Genomic DNA, 23,427 nt, shown 5'->3' with positions numbered 1-23,427 from the left:
AACCCCCCATCCTGGTGGCCTGGTATTTATATTGGAGTTCTGGAGCAAAACCAGCTACCTTGTCTGAGCCAGGCACTGTCCATAAACAACTGGAGACCATCAACCACCTCCACTCCAGAGGTGAGAAAACTGCACCCACAAATGATGGCACTCCACTTAGGTCCTTCCCCTCACACCTGGAAGAGCCTCCCAGGCTGGCAGGGGACAAAGGCAGGGAGGTGAGTCCCCTGATCCCAGGAGGGTCTCTGCCTGTCCAAGTCCAACGAATACTACTATAGGATATGTTATCTGGGACTTCAGCCCAGGGCAATCACAGGCCATGACAACTTAATCTCTCTGAGCTCACTTTCTCCTTCCAGTGCTAAGGACAACCAAGCTCATGGCCTGGGTAACTCAGCAGCCCAGCAGTTGCTCACTCTGACCATGCTTGTCATCATGCTGCCTTCCTGAAGCTGGGCCCTTGCTCTCTTGGCCTCTCTTACACACCCAGCACAATGGCTCACCTGCAGACCTGGCTGCCTGGCCTGCCAAAGGCCCCCAACTGCTGGAGCTGCATGTGCTTCATGGGCCAGGGCCAGTCTTGCAGACATCGCTCCCAGACAGGCTGGGAAAAGCTGCCCTCCTCCTCTGGCTTTGGATAGAGTGTCAGCAGAGGGGCAGCACTGTCTGGGAGCCTGCATGCTCCCCAAAGAGGGGCTGAACCAGAGCAAGCCTGCCCCACTCATCACTTGCGCAGGTTGGACCATGCTGGCCATGACGCCTTTGGCGTCATTTCACTTCCCTCTTTAGGGTTGGCTGAGTGCCTTACTGTATGCCAGGCCCCCGCCGGCCACTGGATGAGCCCATGTGAGTATGGCAGCCTTGACTCCGGTACTGTGCAGCCCATAGGCATCAGGAGGGTCAGATTAACCTCACCCGTGTGTTTTCCCAAGAGGTTTTGCCCCCTTCCCTGGGGCTCCATGAAGTCCTGGGCCTTGGTCCAGTGGAAAGGAAACTTTCTTTCATACATTTAATAAAACATTGAAACATTTTAGAAGGGAGTTTCCCCCTGTAAGGCTGCTATAAATTCTTGCAGTGTCCGGCACAGACATCAGCTGCCGTGGAGGGTGCTCCGCCTGGTGGCTGGCCCCTTCTAAACGGGCTAATCGGGGCTGTGAGGACTCTGAACACTCTGTCACTGGACAGAGCCTGGAAAAATTGCTGCCCATGGAACACAAACTGCACCCTGAGAGGCAGAGCTGAGCTGAAAGAGACCATCACATTCCCCCTGTGCTGGCCGGCCAGCCGGGGAAGGGGGTCTGCAGCTCGTAAAAGTGGCAGCGGAAACAGCCCCTGGCTGGCCTGGGGCAGCATTCCTGGAAGTTTCCACTGGCTGCTGTGAAACTCACAGGGCCAAAATCATTCTCCATCCAGACTTTTTCCGATGGCCCCAAACTCAAGGCCGCAGCAGAGGAGCCTGTTTTTCCTCTTCTGCTTTTTTTTTTTTTTTCAAACTTTTCACAGGAACCCAATTTGCAAACGTGGAGATAGTGGGCCCAGAAAACGTGGGTGAGGTGCTGGGCCAACGTCAATACAAGGGCCTCCACTTAGTTCCATAGGGGGCCCATACTTCAGCTCAGTAGGAATGTGACCACTAAATGTGTCTAAATTATTTGAAAAGAGAAGCATCACCTGTTTCACAACCAGCTCCCTGCATGAAGGGTGCCACCCCGTTGAGGCCTTCCTCTCAGAGTTTTGAGAATCACTTCACAGCACAGTAGACAAACAGGCTTTTACGAGGCCCAACACCCCTCAAGGCAGTTTCCCCCCCTCCAGCCTAGCTTCAGAGGAGCTGTGTCATCTCTGTGTTTGGTCTCGGCTTCCCCTGTTCCTTCTCTGCCAAGGTGCCGTGTGGTGGCCACCATCAGGGAGAAAGAAGTCCACCAGGCCCTTCCCAGCACATGTGATCCCAGCTGCCCCCACTCTGAGCCAGGAGAAGGCCTGGGAGAGCAGGATGCCTTTTGGATTTCTGTACATTAGAATGCTGTCTGGCATTCTCTGTTCCATGTAGTTAAAAAAAAATCCTACTTTCTTAAAAATTTTTATATTTTTCTTAAAAATCAAATTTTCTTAATAAAGCATAGGGCCTCGTTTTCACAGAAAATGGTGACTCCTCATAGACAGTGAAACATGGAAATCTCTTTTTTTTTTTTTTTTTTTTTTTTTTTTTTTTTGAGACGGAGTCTCGTTCTGTCGCCCAGGCTGGAGTGCAGTGGCGCAATCTCGGCTCACTACAAGCTCCGCCTCCCGGGTTCACGCCATTCTCCTGCCTCAGCCTCCCGAGTAGCTGGGACTACAGGTGCCCGCCACTGTGCCCAGCTAATATTTTTGTGTTTTTAGTATAGACGAGGTTTCACCGTGGTCTTGATCTCCTGACCTTGTGATCTGCCCGCCTCGGCCTCCCAAAATGTTGGGATTACAGGCGTGAGCCACTGCGCCCGGCTGAAACATGGAAATCTCAAATGCTGCTGGTGTGCCTTCCCTCTACAAGGGGAAGGAAGGGGTTCCCCCATGATGGCAATGCCCCATCGGGCATCCAAGTGGCAAAGTGGAGACACACTCAGGGCTGGTGGCACACACAGGCAGGAGGGCTAGCAGGCCACCTGCAGGGAGTCTGTCTGGGCCACAGGTCCAGAGCAGCCAGGACAGGCCACCACAGTGCCACCGTGCTTCCCCAGCTGCACGGGAGCTGTGGGAGGAGGGCAGGAGAGCATCTGAGGTGGCAGAAGGGGTGTGTGGGGGGTATCCCTGGAACAGACTGGTTTGGAGCCATATCATGTGGCCTTGTTCAGAATGTATATGATCTTTACCTGTCGGTTCAGAACAAAAAGTAAGCACATCCCCATATACCCATATGAGGGTTCAGAAAATACATGCTACCTTGGTGTACACAGGCCACTGCCATTTTCACCTGCTGCCTAGTGGCCCAACTCCCAGCGGGGCCCAGCCAAGCAGGCTGCTCTCGTCACCTCATGCTCCATCCACCCCGGGAATTCTCCTGCTACCAGCGCCTGTCCTCACCAGGCTGGAGACAAGGCCACACCTGCCCTGGAGGGTGAGGAGGAGCGCTCTGCAGGCAAATACCTCTGCGGCCTCCCCGGGTCCACACTCCATAGCCTGGAAGCCATGACTTTCATTTATTCAAGGAAAAATGAGTGCTGACCTTCCAAACAGCTCCTTGATCACACTGCCTCTCACCCTGTGCTCTGTACAGGGGAGCAGGGGCCAGAGGTCTGGTCCTAGCCCCTCAAAAGGTCCCCAAAGAGGTATGGGCTGTGTCAGGTGCCAGGTGTCAACAAGGGAAACTGCTTTGCCTGACACAAGCGTCCATGGCTTCTGGCTTTGGGGCAGGGTAAAGGGAAACTGACGAAGGGGTTGAGGAGTCCAGGGCTCTGGCTGCTAGGGGGCAGCCTGGGCAAAGTGGCCAGGAAAGATGGCCCATCTCCCAGAACTCCCTCTTGCTGGGGTCCAACTCTCCCACAGTGCAGCCCCTTCTGTCTGCTGACCTTGGAGAAACCAGGCAGCACATTCCCTCTCCTGGGACCTGGTGCCACCCTGGGAACATTCTTAAGTCCTCCGTATAGTCGGGGTGTGGAGCCTAAACATGAGGGGACCAGCAGGAGGTCCTGGGACTGGGTTCAGGGCAGTTCACCCTGATCATTGACCCTCTGCTCTATGGGCTTCTCTTGGCAGCTGACTTTCACGCGACGCTCGTGTGTGCCAAAAACTTCAACAAACCTTCAGTGTAGGAGCTTTTATCATCCCCATTTTACAGATGAAGAAACTGAGGTACAGTGAGATTAAGTAACTTGCCTAAAGTTACACAGCTTATCAGTGACAAGCCTAGGCTGTAAGCCTAGGTGGCCTGGCTGCAGTGCGCACGCTAAAGCACTGGGCAGTGTGCATCTTGGCTCTGTCCCCATCAAGAATGCCAAAGGAGAGGCCTGCTGGTGTCCCATCCCACTTCCAGCCCTGATGCCCAAACCCAGGCAGCCTGAGGAAAGACTCGGGGATCCCTGTCCTCACCCGGCAGCAGCACCTGCTGTCCTGGTTTAGGCTGCCTGGCCTAGCTGCTCCGAATTAAATGAGCAGAAACTCCTACCTCAGCCATAGTGGGAATGGACAGCCCCCAGGGTCACCCACCCCCTCACATTGTCAGGCCTCATGTGTCACCACCCCCTGAAAAGCAGTCTCTTACCTGGCTAAACATTTAGGTTTGGAATTATTACAAAGGTCATAAGGATAATTCATGTGAGCCATGAAAACTCAATGTTATAGGAACTGAAAGGACATAGTGACAAGAACCTCCTCCTGGATGCACCACGAGAAGCTGCCTCAATCACTTCACTGTCAATGCTTCTTTCACCGGCACTTGTACCACTGCAGCATTAAGTGATCAGCCCCAAAACACGCTGTGGAACTCGCCTGGGTCACTGCTGGGTGCCCCATCCCCTGAAGACAAGGTTCACCTTTAAACAAGGTACCTCTCCCTAAATCGGAGTGACAGGAAGCCGGAGTGAGGACCCTATGGCCTGGGCACTGTCATTCCTCACCTGATACTGTCTGCCTCCCAAGTCAAGGCCCTCATGGCCAGTGTCAGGAAGCCTCATGGGGTGTGGTCAGCAGGGCTCCAGAAGTTTTATCTTCAAAGTCACATCTGCCCGAGGTTCACCTGGGGGCTCATTTCTGAACCCTTTTCCTACTCTGTTACCAGCAATTTCCTGGAAGCCATGGCCCTTCTCAAGAAAACCTTGGCCTTAAAATCACTTGTTTGCCATCGAATGTATTCTGTTGTTTCTCTAGGCCAAGGGTTAGCAAACTACGGCCGGCTGCCCCTTTGTGTAAATAAGGTTTTATGGACAAGCCTGCTGGCTTCCGTATGGTCTCTGGCTGCCTTCTGGGTCCAGTGGCAGGTTGACAGAGGCTGTATGGCCCACAAAGCCTAAAATCTTTACTGTTTAAATTTGCTGACCCTTGCCCTCACTCTTCACTTACTCAAACTCTCACAAAGCACCTCCCCACGCTGGCCTGTGCCTGGCCCAGGATGATAATATGTAGACTCGGCTGGGCCCACAGGGTGCACCCCAGTTAAACGAGGCAGATGCTACGCAGGCGCATAGACAGTGGGCTACACTCGGGGGACAGAGGGGCAAGAGGGGCAGGAAGAGGATCAGGACCCAAAGAATGGTGTGTGCGAAGGCCCTGAGCTGGCCGCTAAGGTAAGAAACGGGAGGGATGGACCATAGGAGGCGCGTGTGCTGGAGCAAGAAGAGGGGGCCTCGGGGGAGGCAGGAGATGGGGTTGGGCTCTGCAAGTCATGCCTAGCAGCTTCATCTTCACCCTCAGAGCAGGAGGGTGCTGGGGGGTGCTAGGCTGAGGGGATTTGAGACCTCTCTGGCTACTACACAGGGACAGTCTGGGAGTGGCTTCATGGCTGTGGGAAGGTGAGGTGCAGGCAAGAGAGAACGAGAGGGGATGACAGTGGCTTGGACTGGGGGCAGGAGAAGCCAGGAAGGAAAGTGGACAGAACCAGAGATAGCCACAAAGAATGAAGCACCAGTACCTGGTGACGAGTTAGATGGGGGTCTGAGAGAGGACATGTGCTCCAAGGCCAAGAACACAAGACAAGGACTGACCCTGCAGGAGAGGCAGAAGACGGGCTCCAGATTGCACAGGCTGAGTATGAGGACCCCCAAGAATGCTGAGAGGGTCTGGCAGGCATGGGGTGGTCTGAGAAGCCTGAGCCAGCAGCAGAGTTGCACTGCATTTTTAAGACTGGGACTACTGAGGATCCTATCGAGGGCAGCCAGTGGGTGAGGAGGGAAGGAAGAGGGGGGAGGGGGAAGGGCAGTGGACCCACAAGGCCCCTGCAGGCTGGAGAGCAGAGTCCAGAGCAGGGGAGCCGAGGGCCTTGCCAGGACCCAGGGTGATGTCAGAGATGGGCTGAACGTCCTGGAAATCTCCTTGGTGGGGATGAAGGAGGGATTGCCCAACCCAGGTGACCCAACAGGGAGGATGCCAAGATGCTGGGGACCAAAACCAAGAGCATGGTGACAGGCTAGCTTGGGCTGGCTCTCAGTAGCTGGACAGTGGATCTAGGAGCTTGGGCCAGGTGGTAGGGCTTCTAGCAGTGATTCATCTGCCTGAGCTCTCCAAGGAAAATCCCCCCAGGAGAGGGTGAACAATGGCATTCTATCTGAATCTTAATTTTCCCGCTCAGGGGAGACACTGTGATCTGTCCTATTGGGGCAACATTCAGAGGGCGAGTGTGCCTTCTCTCACTCACAGTTCAAGACGTGTAAGACGTTTTATGTAACACCTTAAAGGGCCTTCTGAGCATGGTATAAAAAGAACTGATTTTAAAATGACAGGCTTTTATTTTTAGCCCCCTAAAAATTGTAGTGATGCCCAAAGAAATTGCACTGAAATACAAGTCCTCAGAGACATGTCTGGCACCTGGGCCCCCAACTCCAAGTAGAAGAGGAACACTGGGGACATTTCAACAGATACCCCCAGTCTGCACCTCACTACCTCAGATGCGTCCTTCTCTACTGACCTAGAGTAATTAGGTGTCTGCTGAAAGCCTGCTATGGTCCCCACAGGGCTCCGAGATTGAAACAGTTAAGCCCAGATGCCATATCATCCTCCACGCCCACCAATGGCCCAAACTGACCAGTTCAGGTGTCCTGTCTGGGACAGAGCCTGGGTTTATGCAGCTCTGCTGGCCTCTGAGGTGGCTGGGGGGAGAGCCTTAGCTCCTCTGAGGTATGTGATGGGGACTCGGGCATCTGGGGCATCACGAGAGTTCAGAGGGGCCTCTGTATGACCCTCCAGCTGGCGAGAGGCATGGGCGGTGTGACACCCCCATGGGCTCTGCAGAGGTACAGGAAGAGTTCCTCTCTGGACAGGCACAGAGGAGGTGGGAGCATAGTGCTTCCGGAGAGGGTGAAGCCCCCACCCTCATACGTGGCGAAACAGAGCAAACGAGGACAGGTGCGACTCACCTGGCTGCGCCTCACACCCCGTGGAGTGACGTACAGTCCGTCATGCCCACTTTCTCCCCTCAGGTCTAGTTACACCCCAGCACTCTTCCTGGGCTATGTGGGCTTTTCCTTTGTCCCTCCTTTCTCCTGCTGGCCACCTCCTCCCAGTGTGACCTCCCCTTCTTTCAGCCCCAGCCTCTTTTTCTCCCTGGCCTGGTTTTCTCTTGAGGTGGGCTTGTCCTGCACTTTTTCCTTAGCTTCTCTCCCAGTTCTCATTTCTATTTCCTTTCAAGGCCTCTTCATTCCCTTTCCACTCTGTGTTTGGTGAGAGGGCGAGGGGAACAGGAGCAGAGTGTGTGTCTGGCCACCTGGGACTGAGCTCCGGGTGGAGTCAGGCCCCTGCCACAGCTCACCTGCTATGGGGCTGATGACAGGGCTGCCCGGCCTGGGAAGGAGAGCATCAACTCTGACAGGAAGGCCTCTGGGAGAAAGCAACACAGGATGAGCCAATGCAAGTGCTTTCCAAGTACTAGGTGCAGCAGGTGCAAAGGCCCTGAGGCACACTCTTGGAACTGTCAGGAGGCCAGGGTGCTTGGCCTCAAGTGGTTGAGCAGGGAAGAGATATGGGCCCTAGGGCCCTCAGCTCGAAACAGAAGGGAACAGAGAAGCCTCCACTCCCTGGCACTGCCTCACCAGGCTCACAGGTCTGAGTAGGCACAGCCAGGGAGGATGCTGTTCCCACGTGCCTGTGGCCAGTTTGTAGAACGCTGGTTCCAGAATAAACTCGGAGAAGAGCCTCGACCTAGGAACTGATCACAGTCACCTGGTCCTACAGTCCATGAAACGGAAGTGAATGGACAGACTGGCACTTCAGAGCACAGACCAAGGGCACACCCTCAGAGACAGGTCCCTTCCAGGAGCTGCTCCTCCTCCCATGACCATTGTCGTCACCACCTTTGCTGAAGGCTTCCCTCATGCACTCATGTGCAAACATGGCAGGGAAGCTGGAGCCGTAACTTCTCCAAAACTGAGGAGTTGTGGGACACTCACGACCCTCCTTGGGGGCAGCCAACATCATTCACTCCCATACCTCTGTCAGGCACCCACCACAGGCAGCAAACAAGGGACCCTAGCTCTTGGGGGCTTCCGAGCACTGACACAGCTGCAGCACCAGTCCCGTCTAGGCTGCGGGGAAAGCTACTCCACCACCACTGACAGCAAAGAACATCTTAGGGGCAGGAAACAACAAGGGTGGCCAGATCCTTAAAAATACTTCTCCAAGTGCAGGCTTCACTCGAGGCTTCCCCACTCCATCCCCCTGCCCCCCAGCTCTAGGGCAGCCCCTCTTCCCAGGGGCCTCCTGCTCACCTTGGCCAGGGCCCTTCCCCATATCCACATCCTGCTCTTAGCAGAGCCCTGGGTGGTGGTACCTGGGGCCCTCCTTGGTGAGTGGTACTGGTTCTTATGGGAGCCTCCTCTGAGCTGGAAGACAGGTGGCATGGAGGTGGACAAGGTGGTTGGGCCAGACTGATGGGTGGAGGCGGAGCCAACATCCAGCCATGTGTCCCACCAAGCACTCTGCCTGGGCTGGGGACACAGTGGCAAGGGGAGCTGCAACTGTCCTGGGTTGGCAGGTTTGCAGGGAGGCCAGGAGATAAGGCATCAGTGGCTGATGGGGCAAGATGGAAAGCCACACTGACTGAGAGAAAGGAGAGGCAGCAGCTGGGTGAAGCCTGGGAGAGGCAGTAGGAGGGTGAACACACAGGGCCATGCTGTCCCAGGTCCCCCTGGCGGCCACACTGGGTTGGTCAGTGTACCATTGGCAGGGGCAGCCACATCAGGGCTCTGCCCTCGCCAGACTCAGGCAGGCACCGCATCCCCCGCCCCAGCTGGGCTCCTCCTACACTAGGGCCTCCCAGGCAGGGCTCGAGGCACTTCCCTCTTGGCACTCAGGTGCCCCTCCTGCCTGCTCCTTTCAGTCCCCATCCTCACACCTAGGCTTCCTGGTGACTCCCCTTGCCCTACTCCTGGGACACCCTTCACCCTCTGCCTCCTCACTGCTTCTCCGTGCCCCTTTCCTATCCAAGAGCTCAGGAATAAAGGCCAGACTCTGTGGCATGGCATTCCCGTGGCCCTCCAGGCCCTATGCTGCCCACCAATACTGCCTTCCCTGCCCAACCCCGCCCACCTGAGGCCCGCCCACTCTCCTACCCTAGGAGCCTCCTCGCCCTGGTCCCGCTGCTAGGATGCCTGCCTTCCTCCCCTCATGGGTGCAGGCCCTTGGAAAATGCCACTGAGGGATTCCTAGTGGGGAACCTTGGTCCCATGTGGTAAGCACGAAGGCTCCTCAGCTACATGGCCTAGGTTCAAAGGGAAACTTGACCACTAAATCGCCGAGCAGCCTTGGGCAAGTTACCAGACTCAGGGCTTCAGTTTCCTTGTCTGTAAAACACACCTCTCATAGTCACTGCAATATTCATATTAATAGCAAATATGCATCTAGCACTTGCTCTGTCTGGCCAGGCACAGGCATGCACTATGGGGAACATGACTCCTCTAGCCATTGCCCTGGCTGAGCTCTGGGATGTTGGGGGAGCCATGGGCACAGATGGGGCTTGATGAGGCCCCAAATAGGGCAGCCTGTGGTCAGGTTTGGGAGGGTGTGAGCCATTGATGCACGTGGTGGTCTGGCTGCTTCTTTAAGTTCTCCTGTGATGAAAAGCTCCTTTTAATCATTTCCTGGGTTGCGGTTGATGTGGGCGCCCCCATGAGGTCTCCCTGGTGGGGCTGGGGTTCTCCAGTCTCCTCCCCACCAACACAGGAGCCAGATAACTGGGCCGGAGGTGGCGTGGCCCCCGCTGCTCTGAGTCTCAGGGAGAGGGCACAGTCACTCGGCCACACCACTGAGGACATTTGTGGCAGACCAGGGCAAATGTCCTAGGGCTGGCCATTGACTCAACACCCCTGGTCTCAACTGTGCTGCACTGAATGTCTAACTTTCCTTTGGCTTCACTGCAAAGATGAAAAATGTTGAATTAATCTCCCCTGTAGCATGGTTTTGACTTCACTCAGATTCTCAAGATCTAAAACAGATACAGTAAAAGGGGAATCTCTTTGCTGTGGGGTCTCATGAGCTATCAAAACAAAGCAGGGCTGCCGGGCCCCACTGCCTACCCTAGCTCTGCGTTGTATCCTGCCAACTCCAGCTTTGTCACTTGGTGTACGCCTGTGTGTGTACACACGCAGGACCCTGACTTGCTGGTGGTGCCCTTGCTAGCCTACTGCCACGTGTCAGCAGTGACTGGGGGGCCAGAGGGGCCAGCCTAGCCCTCTGCAGACAGGGCCTGCAGCACCTTCGCACCACCCAAGGCTCTGCCTCCTGGCCCCAGCCACCAACCAGTACCTAATGGTCTGCAGCTCAGGGGCCTTCATGTCAGAGGGTACAAACGATGCCCCTCGAGCAGCCTGTGGACATCAGTCAGTCTGTATGCCAGTGATGAGGACAGAGATTGTTGTCTATTCTTCCTCATCACTGTCTTCCTGCTCCTAGACAGCACCTGGTACACAGCAGGTGCACACTGAGTACTGACTGGATGGACAAATGCCCAGCCCTGAGTGCCATGGGAATGCAGGGAACACAGGTCCGGTGCCTGCCAGCCCAGGTCCTCCAGGCCAAAGGGCAGGCCTAATCTAGGGATGGGCCCACCCAGCTTGTGAGGAACACTCACCCCAGCGTGGGTCTTGGACCTGGTGAGCTTGAAGGGATAGAGGGGGAGTGGGGCGGGCAGTAGGAGGGGCCAGGCCCCACCAGCTAGTCTTGGGAGGGAGGAAGCCTCATTGCTTCGGCAGGAAGTGGGGGCGGGAGTAAAGGAAGCAGTCCAGTTCCTCCCCTTCCCACCTCTGTCCTGGTCTGATGATGACTAAAATCTCTGAGGCCTGAACCTCAGAGAGGAAGGAATGGAGTTCCCCTCTCATGCTGATGTCTGACATGCTAACATGCCCAGGATCACACACAGCCAATTCACACAAAAAAACAATTTCTAAAAAAATTCCTCCCAATCTCTCTAGGCCCAGCAACTGTCTTTTTAACTACTCCCCCTAACCCCACAGTCTGCTGCAAACAACAGAAAATGAGCTTTTGGTCCCTTGAGCCTATGGTCCGTGGTTCTGTTTCACATTATCTCAGGGATATAGGATTTCTCTGACAGTTTTGCATCCCCCAGCCCCCACCTCTACTGAGGATTAGCGCTCTTCAGGAAGTACATGAAACACTATTTTCTATTAGTGGATTAGCTACCAGATTAAGGAATCTTGGCTATTTACCTTCCTCATGGCTTAAAAGCACCTCCTTTTAAATGAACACAGCTCTCTTTTCCATATCACTCTTTCCCCCAAAAGAAGAAGCTATAAAAAGTGGGTCCACTCAGACCATTCATAAAACCGGATGCTCCTGGGACCCATGGGGTGCTGCTCACACCCAAAGGGAGGACCTGAGCCACAGCCCCACTGACACTGGGGTGGGTTCAAGCACATCTCTGCCAGCCATGCACAGGCCACCAGGGAAGCCGAGTGTCCGACCGGGATAGGCCCCAAGGTGTAGGACACCAGTCATGCTTGGCCATAGGCTTTGCTGGACTCCGACTCCAGGGTGAGTCCAAACAGGGCTGAGCATGGGGTGTGTACCTTGGCTTTGGCTGCCTTCTGCAACCCATTTCTTCAGAGGCTGACTTTTCCAACAATCCATATAAAGTAGTTAGTTAACTACTTTCCCAAGACCCAATAAGACATGATCATCCTAAGCCAGACATCTTGATAGCTTGCTGGAGGCCTGGAAGTCTCAGTATAGCCTGGCAAGTCGGGCTGCAGCTACCACCCAGCAAGGCCACCTCCGGGAGGAAGAAGGGCACAAGCCACCAGGGATGGAGTCTCAAGGCTCCCCCATCCTGCCAAGCATCCACTGATCCACAGTGGGGAAACCTGGGCAATCATCTTAGTGAGCTTTCTGGAGCCACTGGCTGGGTCCAGATCAGAAGGGCAAGGGGCACATAATTGCTTCCCAAATGCCATGCTAAGTTCAAGGCTTCTTGTGCTTCCTCTGCTTCCTCAGCCATGGCCACTGTGGGCATGATGAGGTTCTGTACCCATACTACAGGCCTGGATCAGGGCCCTTTACAGAGCGCATGGGAGGAAGAAGCAGGCCCAACTACAGCCCTTCCTGGCCCTGCTGTGGTGGTGCCTCATTCAGGAAAGCACCAAGAGGTCACGGGGTCAGCTGTGATGAACTAGGCTGTGGCTTACTTGATCTCAGAGCCGTGCAGGCCAGTTTGGGGCTCCTGTCATAACACAGGCCCCTTTCTTGTGGCCTGTGTTTGGCCTTTCCTTGGAGGGCCCTCAGGTCCCAGAGGAGCAAGAGCAAATCACGTGAAGTCCCCTCCCTTCCTCTTCTCAGAGCAAGCCTAGATTCAGCCCGAATGAGATGTCCCTGCATGGGCCTCTCTCCCTGCTCCCGGCCTCTGCTCTCCACCACCCACTCCCGCCTGCCATCTCCCAGCCCTCCCCCATCTCCAAGCCTGCTCAGAGCCTCAGAAGAAATCTCATATGACTGACCATGAACATTCCCAGGCCCCAGAGATAACCATGGCCACTGTCAAGCCCATCTGGCAGGCAGGGGCCTTCAATCTGCAGCCTCTTTGGGAAGGCGGTGCTTTCTGCCACAACCACAGACGGGATAAAAGATGGAAAACCAGAGTTTTTTGCCAGACCCCCATGGGAGCTGCCATCCAGTCCCCCTGCAAACACGAGCTTGCCCGTTTTTGAGTGCTGTTCACAGGCTGCATGTCACGAAGGAGGCAGGGCACTGGCCCTGACCTGCGACTTGGGGAAGACGCAGGCTCCCCTGTCCCGCCACATTTGCAAAGCCAGAGGAGCCTTTGGGAAAAATGCCAAAAATAGTAACAGCGCTGGGGAATGGCCAGGGGCCCAGGCAGACAGACATTTCCCCCAGTACCTTTGCCACCAAGTGTGTCCCTGGCACAGACCAGACAGTGTCTTGAGTCCCTTGTCCCCCAGAAATAGCCTCTTAACAGAAGGAAAACAAGCCTCTAGTTTCCAAACCCCCACAAAGAAGTTTAGGTTGTCCTGAACATGACTCTGGCCAAAAGGGCAATCCATGAAGGTCCACAACAAGGAGGGTGGCTATATCCACTCTGGACCAAGCAGGTGAGCTGGCTAGATGTGCTGATGCAGAGAGGGGGCCCATTTTTGCAGAACCCACCACCACCCTTATGGCCCTGTCTGCGAGTGGAAGCAGTGTTAGGAGGGCTGCACACGCCCTCCTGGGATCATGGGAAGACACACCAGGTGACTTTCACTCTATACCCTCCCAACAAATTCTGTCTGGGTGCACATGGGAGGACTGATCCCCAGGGAAAATTGTATAACTATAAAATTGGGGTTCTATTTCCATAAGCAACAGCAGGTCCTCCCAGGAAAGAGGGATACAGAGAACCCCTGAGAGTGGTGAGGCAGCTTGGCCCACATCAAGGCCAGGCACTGCCAACTTCCCCACCAGTGTGGAACCAGATGCCTCACCTGAGCAGCCCGTCAAATAGGAACTTCCAGGACTACCATGGGGGTGGGGGGGTGGGGGAGCAGGTTTAAGGTATCTCAAAGCAAATAGGCCATTCTCTATCCCCAAAGCAAACAGGCAAAAATCCTTGGCCTTGCTGAGTTAGGACAGCAAAACGCAATGACTTGAACATTTAACAAAATCAAATGCCAAAGAGACCCAAACAAGCAGGGCTGGTGGGCCTGCTCCCTGCCTGCTCCCCACCACATGCATTTTCAAGTCCCGGAGCCCAGCAGGCTCCATGAGTCACAGGAACTGAAACGTGACATCACAGCATTGCTGTGGCCAGCCTGAAACACTGGGTGCCATAAAAAAACAGTTGGAGCAGGAATTTCATGGCTCGATATTTTTAAAAAGCAGCAAGACGTGAAACTGGAGTCAAAAATAACTTTGCTGTGGGCTTCTGAGGCAAAACCACCAAGCCGTGTGTTGGGCCTATGCCAGGCCCCCTCACAGCAGCCTCCCCAGCTCCTGGGTCATTGTCGACACCCCCGAGATCCAACCCCTTGCCCTAAGGAAGGCCCAGGGCCTCTGCAACTTCCAGACACCACTGAAACCTGTTACTCCTGAGGGCAGCTGAGCACTGTGCAGCAGCCCTCTGGCCTCTTGAGGGTCCATGAAGGAAGCCACGAAGCCAGCGTGGAGGTGAGCTCATGTAGCAGTGGCTATTTGTGGAAACAGCCTCTCTCCCTGCTCACTGGCGAAGTTTTCCGGCATCTGTGAAAAAGACCCCTAGATCACCTTGGCAGCACCCCCAAGAGCACAAGGGGAAACAGTACCAGGGTCAGGGCCAGGGCCTCTGCTTGCACACCTACTGAGCGCCCATCCCTGGGCAGGCAGGCCTAGCAGCCTCAGGGTCCGGCCTAGAGTCCTCCAGGGGTGCTCAGAACGGAGGAAACTGGCCTGGGGGCAGACAGATGAAACAAGGCCCCAGGGAAAGTCCTGGCCCCACCTGAGAGGCTGACCTCTGCTGCCCACCCCATGGGACAGACAGACAGAGGGGCAGCGCTTAAAATCTCCCCTCGGTGGAAAGCCAAAAAGAGGCAGAGCCGGGTCTGAGCAGCGGCAGCTTCTGACTCCTTGTCTGGGTTTTTCTCTGGAACCCTCGGGCCTCTGGGGTCAAGCCAACTTTCTCAGAAGACTTGAGGCAGGCCCAGCAGGTGAGTGACCCCAGGGCAGCCACAGGACAGGCGTGTGCTCTCTCCAGAGGGGATAGGGGAGGGGTGGGTCTCAGAACAGGCTCAGAGCAGGGCCCTTGGACCCTGAGGGAGAGGCGAGTGATCTCTCAGTGGGGCAGGGAGCTTGCAGCATGTGACGCCCACACTCCTGAGCTCAGGCCTAGCAGCTCCTGAGAATTCCCATAGGGGGCTCGAGGAACAAAAAGCCCTCCAAAGAAAATCTTCAGTTCCATTGTTAGGAAATACATGTTCCCTAAAAACCATTACAATATCTACATTCAAAGAACACCTGTCATAGAAGTACCATATACATCTTCAAAGAGCTTCCATCTTGGCCCCTCTTGCCTAGGTCCAGGTAGAAGGGTCTGATCTAATGGGCCCCATGACCCATGCCTGATTTTCAAGTGTCTATGTACACCCCAGTGCCTCTGTAACCTCCTGTGCCCTCCTCCTTCCCGGAGTTGGGGAATGACTTCTTTCTCCCCTCTCTTATCCTGCTGCCTAGCCAGACACTAGAGTCTCACTGGCAACTCAAAAGCATTTCTGGGACTTGAGTCCAGCGGTATGGGGACTGTGGAATGTCCACTCCTGTCATTCCTGAGCCACAAGCCTGCTCCAGTGCTTTCCCATATTGCTCCCAGGAGAACATCGACTCACTGCTGTGCTTCACAGAACAGCTGGCACCAGTCTAGCACACCCAGTTAACCAAGAGCCGCACAGCAGAGCTCAGAGGAGCCAATGAGGCATCTCTCCCCATTTTACAAGGGAGGAGACTGAGGCTCTGGGATTGACGTCACCTGCCCAAGGTCACCCAGGTGACGAATGGTGGAGGTGTGCCCAGGCTGATGGGCAGGTGGCTCACTGGGTGAACAGAGCAGCCCTGAAACTCAAGGAGGAACAGTTGCTCCCCACAGCTGATGGGGATGTATAAAGCTGAACAAACCCCAGCTGTTCAAAGCATGGCATCAGCTGGGATTAGGGCCCAGAGAAGCTTAGCGAAGAAACCAGTGACGCCCCAAACAGCAAGCTCAGTGTTTGCTGGGGCAAGGAGGGGTCATCCTCACACAGGGGCAGGCCAGGGCAAGGGTGTGTGTGCTCTTTGGCTGGTGACCTAAGGGACTCAGCCTGCTGGGCTCTGATCACAGAGCCCTGGGCAAGAGGTTCTGGCCTTACCTTTCAGGGAGGTCAAGTTTGGTTTGCAGAATTTCTTGATGAAGCCATCCCTAACTCCACCAAAACTGTTTGGCAAGGGAAGCTAGGGAAGCTCTGACCCACAGTGGTTGAGGTCAGGATCACCTGGCCTCCTGGAGAAGCCCCAGGCTGGCTGGACCCCGAGGCTGGTCCAGACAGGCAAAACAAGCCATTATTAACACGTTATCTGCACCTGGCATGATGTTGCTGCCACGCACCAGGTGGGAGGATAAAGTGAGGGCCACAAAGGGAAGTCCTTGGAAAGTGGCAGGCCTCAGATAAAAACCAGGAGGATGACAACTATGATGAGTATGTGATCCCCACACTCTGAGGACTTTCCATCTAAAACAACTATGTGGGGAGGCCTGAAGACTGCACCTCCTCGGCTCACAAGGTCACCCCAAAGTCTATTTTCCCCATATAAATACACTTTTGAAAAATAATGCATGGATTTTACAAAAAAGGCATTCATAAAAAAGTAAAACATCAACCCCATTTCTGGAGTTAAAGGGTTTCTGATGCTGTACAAGTCCCAAGGGCAGTTTGGTTTCCTCTTCATCTGAAAGGCCTCTTGGCCTGGGAAGGCTGGGGGAAGCTGCCCCACTTGCTGGCTTGCTCCGGAGACCAGGAGCCTTGCAGCGGCCAGCCAAAGTGCTGTTTGTCTCATCGCCCCTGGGATGGGGCCATGATAGCACTGCCCTTGCTCGTGTCTCAACTTCTCTGTGTCCCCATCTCCACTCTACCCCAGACCCTCAGCATGGGTCAGGCCTCGACTTTGCCTAGTGTCCCATCAGGTGAGGGTGAACTCCTGGGCTGCTGCTTCTGTTACTCCACACCAGAGGACCCATGGCCTTGACCCGGTGTCTGGGCTCCCACTTGTTTCCAGAGATTCCAGTTGCCGGCTCCTCTGGGGAGGCCTGGCTCTGACCTCGGCAGATTCAGTCCTGAGTTCTTCCTGAAGGTGGGACTGGGTCTCACACAGGGCCCACCACACAGAGTGTGGGCTCAGTGAATGTGTGTGCATGGAAGGAACCTGCCACCTCTGCTCTGAGGGCCAAGGAATGACTCTCCTGGGTAGGGAAGGGTCTAGCTTCATGAGGCAGTGGAAAATTGGGAGAGCTATTTCTGGTGCTGTCATGCAGATCCCCCTGGCCCCCAAGCCTTGGATAATGACAATGGCAGCAACAGGGGCAGCACCCAACACATCAGCAGTGCACGGCGTTGTCAGGTACTATTCAAGGAGCTTCCCAAAAGGCCTATGAAGTGGGTACTATTATCAGCTCTGTGTTCCAGATTTGGAAAGTAAGGCACACAGACTCAAAGTGACTTGCCCAAGGTCGCTGAGCTAGGCAGTGGGGAAGCCAGACAAAGCCTGAGCCACTCCTCTCCATCGGCTCACTCAGCTTCCTGGCTTCCAGGCCTTTCCTTTACACAGAGGAGCTGCTGAAGGGGTCACTCTGGGGAGGACTGAGATTGGGTCCCTGACCCTCAGACTGGTGCCAGACAGGCCACAAACATCCACAGAGGTGACCTCGCCACATGGGGCCATACCAGCCTGTTGAGCAGGAAGGAAGGTTTTGAAGATTGTGAGCCTCTGAAATAGGGTGTCATACCCAGGGGCTGGAGACTCTGTGACTCACTCAGAAAACATCCCTGGCTACTGCCCGCTGCATCCCCATGGCTCTCCCCTGGAAGGATGTTCTGCAGGATAGAGGCCTGAAGGACCCAGAAGGCAGCTTCCCTCTCAAAGGCCACTCTGAAGTAGACTTCCCTGTGGGGGAGGGAAGGGATGGTGGGGGCGACGGAGGAGAACAGCACAATTCACATGGATGACTTTGTAGTAGGAATCAGTGTTGGGGTAGCTGGGCAACCTACCCCTCCAGAACACAAAGGGTCTTCAGGACTGGGCAGATGGCGAGGAGTGCTTGCTGATGGGGTGGCACCCGAGACCAATATCCACAGACCAAGTAGGAAGCCCAGCTGAACAAGCCGCTTGGGAAGACAGATGGTGGTGGCTGCCTGGCACTAAGCTTCAGGGGAGGGCTGGGTCAGTCTGGACCATCCAGAGCGGGGCCTGCTGTGGGCCTGCCTCTGCTGGGCCAATGCCAAGAGAAAGGCACAGGGAAACTTTCAACCCCCTGGTGGAGATAGATGTGGCTGTGGCTGGAACACGTCAGCTAGAGAATGCCCCAACTCCAGGAGAGAAAGGTTGGCCTAGAAGACAACCAACAGCCAAGACCGAGGAGAACTTGCCAGGATTAGCACAAAGGCACTATGCACAGTTCTGAAAATGGGTTGAACTTTAAGGCCTCAACTGGTGCTTCATCTGCAGAACTCAAGTTTCCTCGGGATGCATTAAGTCCGTCAAGAACATGCCTCGCTTTATGGCATCCAGAAACACACAGACACTGTCAGTTTTGCAAAGCAGGTGACTGGCTGATATTGTTGGCATCTGGTTGGGGGTGGCCTGCCAGTTGGATTTGCAAAGGGGCTGAATGGTGTGAGGTAGGACCAGGGTGCCACAGAAGCATTGAGACATCCAGACACCCAGCCATGGGTCAAAGGCCACAGGCCACAGGCCAGCCTTCACTTATTCTCTGCGATGCAAGTTTTTTAAAAGTTACTATCATACTCCTAACTGTGAACACATAACAAAACCTTCCATGTGCACCCCTAAAACACAGTGACAGGAAATGTTTTTAGTGTTATACTCCTCTGGATCCAATGAAGCTATTTTTAACCACCTTCTCAGACTTAATTTCCAATTTTATCCTATAAAGTTCTAATTGATTCCACCTCCCCTAATCTCTCACTTGGCGAGGCTGTGAAAAACATGAGGCAGTTGCTGATGGGTTTGAAGTGGGGTGGTTTTTAAGTCTTTGCATGCTGCTCACATCTCTCTCAGCACATGCCTTCTTCTCAGGGCTTAGCAGCCTCTCAGCAAGGTCTGTACACTGTGCCCTGGAGTCCCATAGCCCCCAGTCATGACACCTGGCCTTTCCCTTCAAGAGTGCTTTATTCAGTGGGCCCAAGGTGTGCCATCCCAGCTGGGCTCTGATGACACACCCTGGAAGAGCTTTTCTCACTTAGCCCACGATCCCAAGCTGGGGAAGGGATACCATGCCATCTCAGCTCCATTTCCGTTAGTGACATCAAGGGTCCTTTGCGTCCTTCATGTGAGCTGGACTGGAGACCACTCTTCCTTGCTTGCCCATCCCCCGCCCCCTGGCTTTAACATCTCTTTTCCTCGTGGACCACGTGTCCCTCTTGCAGCCTCGCTCTACCCACGTGCTGGCATGGCAGAGGAGGATCTGCAGAGTCCCAGCCTGGCCTCAGGAGCCAAGGAGATGAGGAATTGGGGAACCTCTAAATCCTGCCTTGCCCCCCACCCCACAACCACATATCCACATACCAGCCACCTGGAGCTTCACTCATTCCCTGGACGTGCCCATGGCCTCTCCAGAGCCGCAGGCAGCCAGACCTCTCTTCCTCCCTTGGGTGAGATGGCCCTGCCAAGCATGCCCCTAGTGCTGGCCACCATCTCTTGTCAGGGGATTTTGCTCTTACTGAAACTGCTACACTACGAGCCTGTGTTATGGCTGCCAACCTACGCTCCAGAGGGCAGGGCCCATATCCATCTCAGTGACGAGGGTGGTCAGGGCCACAACTAACATTTATTGAGCAGCTACCTAGGGCCAGGCATGGGCCAAACATTTCCCAGATTCATCTCCCTTAATTCTCACCATGAATGTGGCAGGCAGAGCCCACAACCACCAGCACATTACAGATAAACATACCAGGGCTTGGAGAACTGAAGGGATTTCCCCAAGGTTGCACAAAGGATAAGGAAAAGGCCAGGCTCAAACTCAGAGCCTAGGCTCTCAGAAGCCCTGACTCACTACTCAGTTCCCTGGCATGCCCCTGCAGTGCCCATCCAGCAAAGAGTAGGAGGAACAAACAAACACAGTGTTTCTTTCAAAGCTCTTCAGTGGCCCAGGCCAGCTCTAGGTGAGCACACTCCAGTAGTACCCAGCATTGGGGATTTTGGAGTCTAGTGGTCTGGCCAGGGCTTGAATGGCTCCAAGAGCCAGGATCCCCAGTAAGGCTCTGCAATGTCATTAATCTGGACTGGAAAACAGGTCCATTATAATTATGTTTGTAAAAATCCAGCACCTGTTGTTCAACTTCAAATGGTCCAAATGCGGGACCAAGTGCAGATGACGGGATGACGGGTGAACCCACAGCGTGGCCTACCTGAGTGAGGACATCCAGCTGGCCCACAATGTGCTCCAGCGTGCTAGTCAGTGTCTGGGGCATGCTCACAGGCTCCTGGGGCTGGCTCTGCACAGACTCCACACTCCTGCCTCTGCCTGGAGGGACAGGGAAGTCCACTTCTGGCTAAAGACAGAAAGAAAAAAGTTCCTCAGTCTATCCAGTGCTTGAAGAAATACTGTGAGAGGAATAGCCCCTCCAAAGGATGAAAGGGAAAACCACCAGCAAATTTGAGAAGGTAAGCTCCAAGTGTCAGTGAGAAACAGCAGCGTGGCAGTGTTCCCACATCTGGGTCCACACACACACCTTTCCAGGCAGAGGCCTTAAGTGGGGAGTGGAATCAGAACGCCTCATGGTCCAGGCAGGAAGGGTCCTGGGGAGGAGGGCAGGTAGGCCAGTGAGTGGCCTCAGCCTGCTCTTGGAGCCCCTCAGGGAGGCTAGCTGCCTCCCATCTCTTCAAGCAGCTGGCACCTACCAGCAGGCATCCAGGTGAGTCCAGAGATGCTGAAGCCTGGCCTGGGCCTGAAGTCCCTCCTCTTCCTGGTCAGCTCAACTCTAATTCCCCACCCTTCAACATGGGGATGTGCCAGGCTTCACAAATGCCTTTCCCAGGCCCGAGAAGCTGTGGCCCAGAACTTGGTGGAAGTGTGTGTGTGGCGGGGAAACGGGTGTTCCAACCCCACCCTGGCACAGATCCCCTGGAAAAACAAAGATTTCTGTGTGCATGTCCCAGGCTGGCACATGGCTGGCAGGAATCAGAATCCACAGGAAAGGCACCCCTGGGCTGCTTCAGATAGGACTCCAGGAGGTGAGGGGCTTAGTGTTTCTGCGTAAGGCCCTTCAGCCCCTAAATTCAGCAAAGTCAGCTCCTTGCCTTATGCACAAAGGCTTCTGTGGACCAAGGAAGTGCTGTGCACATGTTCAGTGGGCGGGATGCTGGAGCCATAGGTGTCCAAGGGCAGAGCTGGTCTTAGAGCCTGCAGTTCCTCTGTGGACTTGTTTCCGTGGGAATGCGGTTCAGCACATGGACCCTACCTGCATGTTTTCCTTTATTAGGTAAGTATTCTATTCTCATAGATCACAAACTTTCAAGGGCATGCTGATTTGAACTTGGAAAAATGCTGGCCCTTGTGGTAGCTACAGGAGAACTTGAATGTGAGACATGAGCCAGAGGGATATTCTTGAGAGCATGAGCAGCACCGTGTCCACATACCCATCATCAGCATGTTGGCCACTTCCATGGCCATTTCTAAGACTTCGGCCATCAGGGCTGGGTCTCTTCCAGTCATCCAGGAATCAACGTGCTTCAGATCTCAATGCTTACCCAGAAGCCCATCCCAACCTTAAATTTCAGAAGTCCACCAGCCTTGCCAGGAGAGACTTCAGCCTACCACAGTGGCCCCTAGACTAAGGCAGTTCTGTCAGGAGACACAGCAGAGTGTAGTGGTGAGGAATGGTGACTCACACAGTCACTGACCAGCTCTGGGCCTCCACTTCCTCATCTATAAAATAGGGATGAAGACTGGGCCAGTCCTTCAAACGGCTGGGCTGTGAGAGGTGCTTATCTGAAGCTACCAGCAGGCCTTTCTTAAGAAATGTTCAGTGCTGTGCCCACTCCTTCCAGAGGACCCCCTAGCAGTGCAGACACACACTCTTCCACTGGAGGAAGGGTGTGAGCAGGGAACTCTTCTGTCTCACAGCCAGCATTGTCATGGAATGGGCCAGAGTCTGGTGCTGCTGGCTGCCTAGGAAGGAGGGAATGGAAAATGTGAGTTTCTGCAGAATGGCCCAGAAATGGACAGTGCTGAGCTCAGCCTCTGGAAGCACAGTGGACGCTGCAGGGAGGCAGGGTGAGTACCAATGACTTTAGCAATAGAAACCCTCCTGGATAAGCCAAAGCTGAGCCAGCTTCAAGGGAGTATTAAAGACAGCAGCCACGGCGCTCCAAGCTGGAGAGGTGGCCTTTACAACAGAGGGTTGCGGCAGCCACCATATTTTCCCACCTATACCACACTTTCATGGGCTGTCTCCATTTGACAATAAAGAGAACTAAGGCTCAGTCAGAAAATGACTGTCCAAAGGTAACCAGCCTCAAACTCCAGGGCTGCCTTGAGCCATTTCCCTGCCTCCTTGCCCACTCCCATCAGAAAACATCACAGCACTTAACACTCCACCAGTCCAGCAATCGCCATGGATTACTTGCCATCCACTGTGTGCCCTCATTTAATGTCACCTCACTTAATACATGTAACCTCACTTCATCCTTATGATGGCTCTTCCCAATAGGCATTATTAACCTTATTTTTCAGATATGGACCTTGGGCTCAAAGAGGTTAAGTAACTTGTTCTAAGTTACCCAGCAAATAATAGAATTGGGATCTGAACCCAAAGTGCAGGCTCTTCCCGGACATGAGACAGCCTCTGGCAGGTGACATTGACTGCAGCTGGGCTTCCATGTGCACAATTCCTCTCCAACATCCCCGTGGAGGCCTCTGAATCCTGGGTCTAATGCTTTTTGCGTCACTTCCCCAACCCAGCTGCCCTGGAATGATTGCCCAGCACAGAGCTGAACTCAGAGCAGGCCCTCCACAAACACTCAACACCTCAAAGAGCAGGGCCCACCAAGGTAAAATTCCTGTGTAATGAAACCTCCCCACTGTCTGCACTGCAGCAACGGGCCAGCAGCCCCACCCCTCACAGCTCTGTAGCCACTCACCTGCATGCCAGCACTCTGGAGCTGTGGCATTTCCCTGAGAGCTGGGCAAATAAGCAAGAAAGCAGAGATAAGAAAATGACACACAAGAGTGGGAAGAGACAGTCGTACCAGAGCCATGAGTAATGACAGTGGCAGAATAACCCAAGCAGCATTTAAATGCAAAAGTCACATCAGCATTTTGTCTGTTCAACATCAGAGTCCTAGGGGTTTTGCCTGGTGGTTCTCAGTTAAGCATAACATGAATAAAATAACACAAAGAGGCCAGACACGGTGACTTACACCTGTAACCCCACCACTTTGGGAGGCCAAGGCGGGTGGATCACTTGAGGTCAGGAGTTCAAGACAAGCCTGGCCAATATGGTGAAACCCTATCTCTACTAAAAATACAAAAATTAGCCAGGCATGGTGGTGGGCACCTGT

General features: G+C 54.4%; 1 protein-coding gene across 5 annotated transcripts in view; it reads right to left on the bottom strand.

The window, feature by feature from the left end:
- Positions 1 to 23,427, bottom strand: part of POC1A (POC1 centriolar protein A) — an 81,087-nt gene that overhangs the window by 1,047 nt on the left and 56,613 nt on the right. For 2 of the 5 annotated variants that reach the window (XM_054482941.2, XM_054482939.2), the window contains exon 10: positions 20,274 to 20,417. The exons of 1 other annotated variant lie outside the window; for it this stretch is intronic. In XM_054482941.2, coding sequence (XP_054338916.1) covers positions 20,274 to 20,417 — 144 coding nt within the window. Of the gene's footprint in view, positions 1 to 20,273; positions 20,418 to 20,766; positions 22,037 to 23,427 lie in introns of those variants that run through there. 2 more of the 5 variants (XR_008501685.1, XR_008501688.2) reach the window with 2 other exon arrangements.

This window comes from Pongo pygmaeus, chromosome 2 (assembly GCF_028885625.2).
Source record: "Pongo pygmaeus isolate AG05252 chromosome 2, NHGRI_mPonPyg2-v2.0_pri, whole genome shotgun sequence".
In the NCBI taxonomy this organism is placed as follows: domain Eukaryota; kingdom Metazoa; phylum Chordata; class Mammalia; order Primates; family Hominidae; genus Pongo; species Pongo pygmaeus.
The sequence above is the reverse complement of the archived record's forward strand: the minus strand, read 5'-3'. Positions and strand labels throughout refer to the sequence as shown.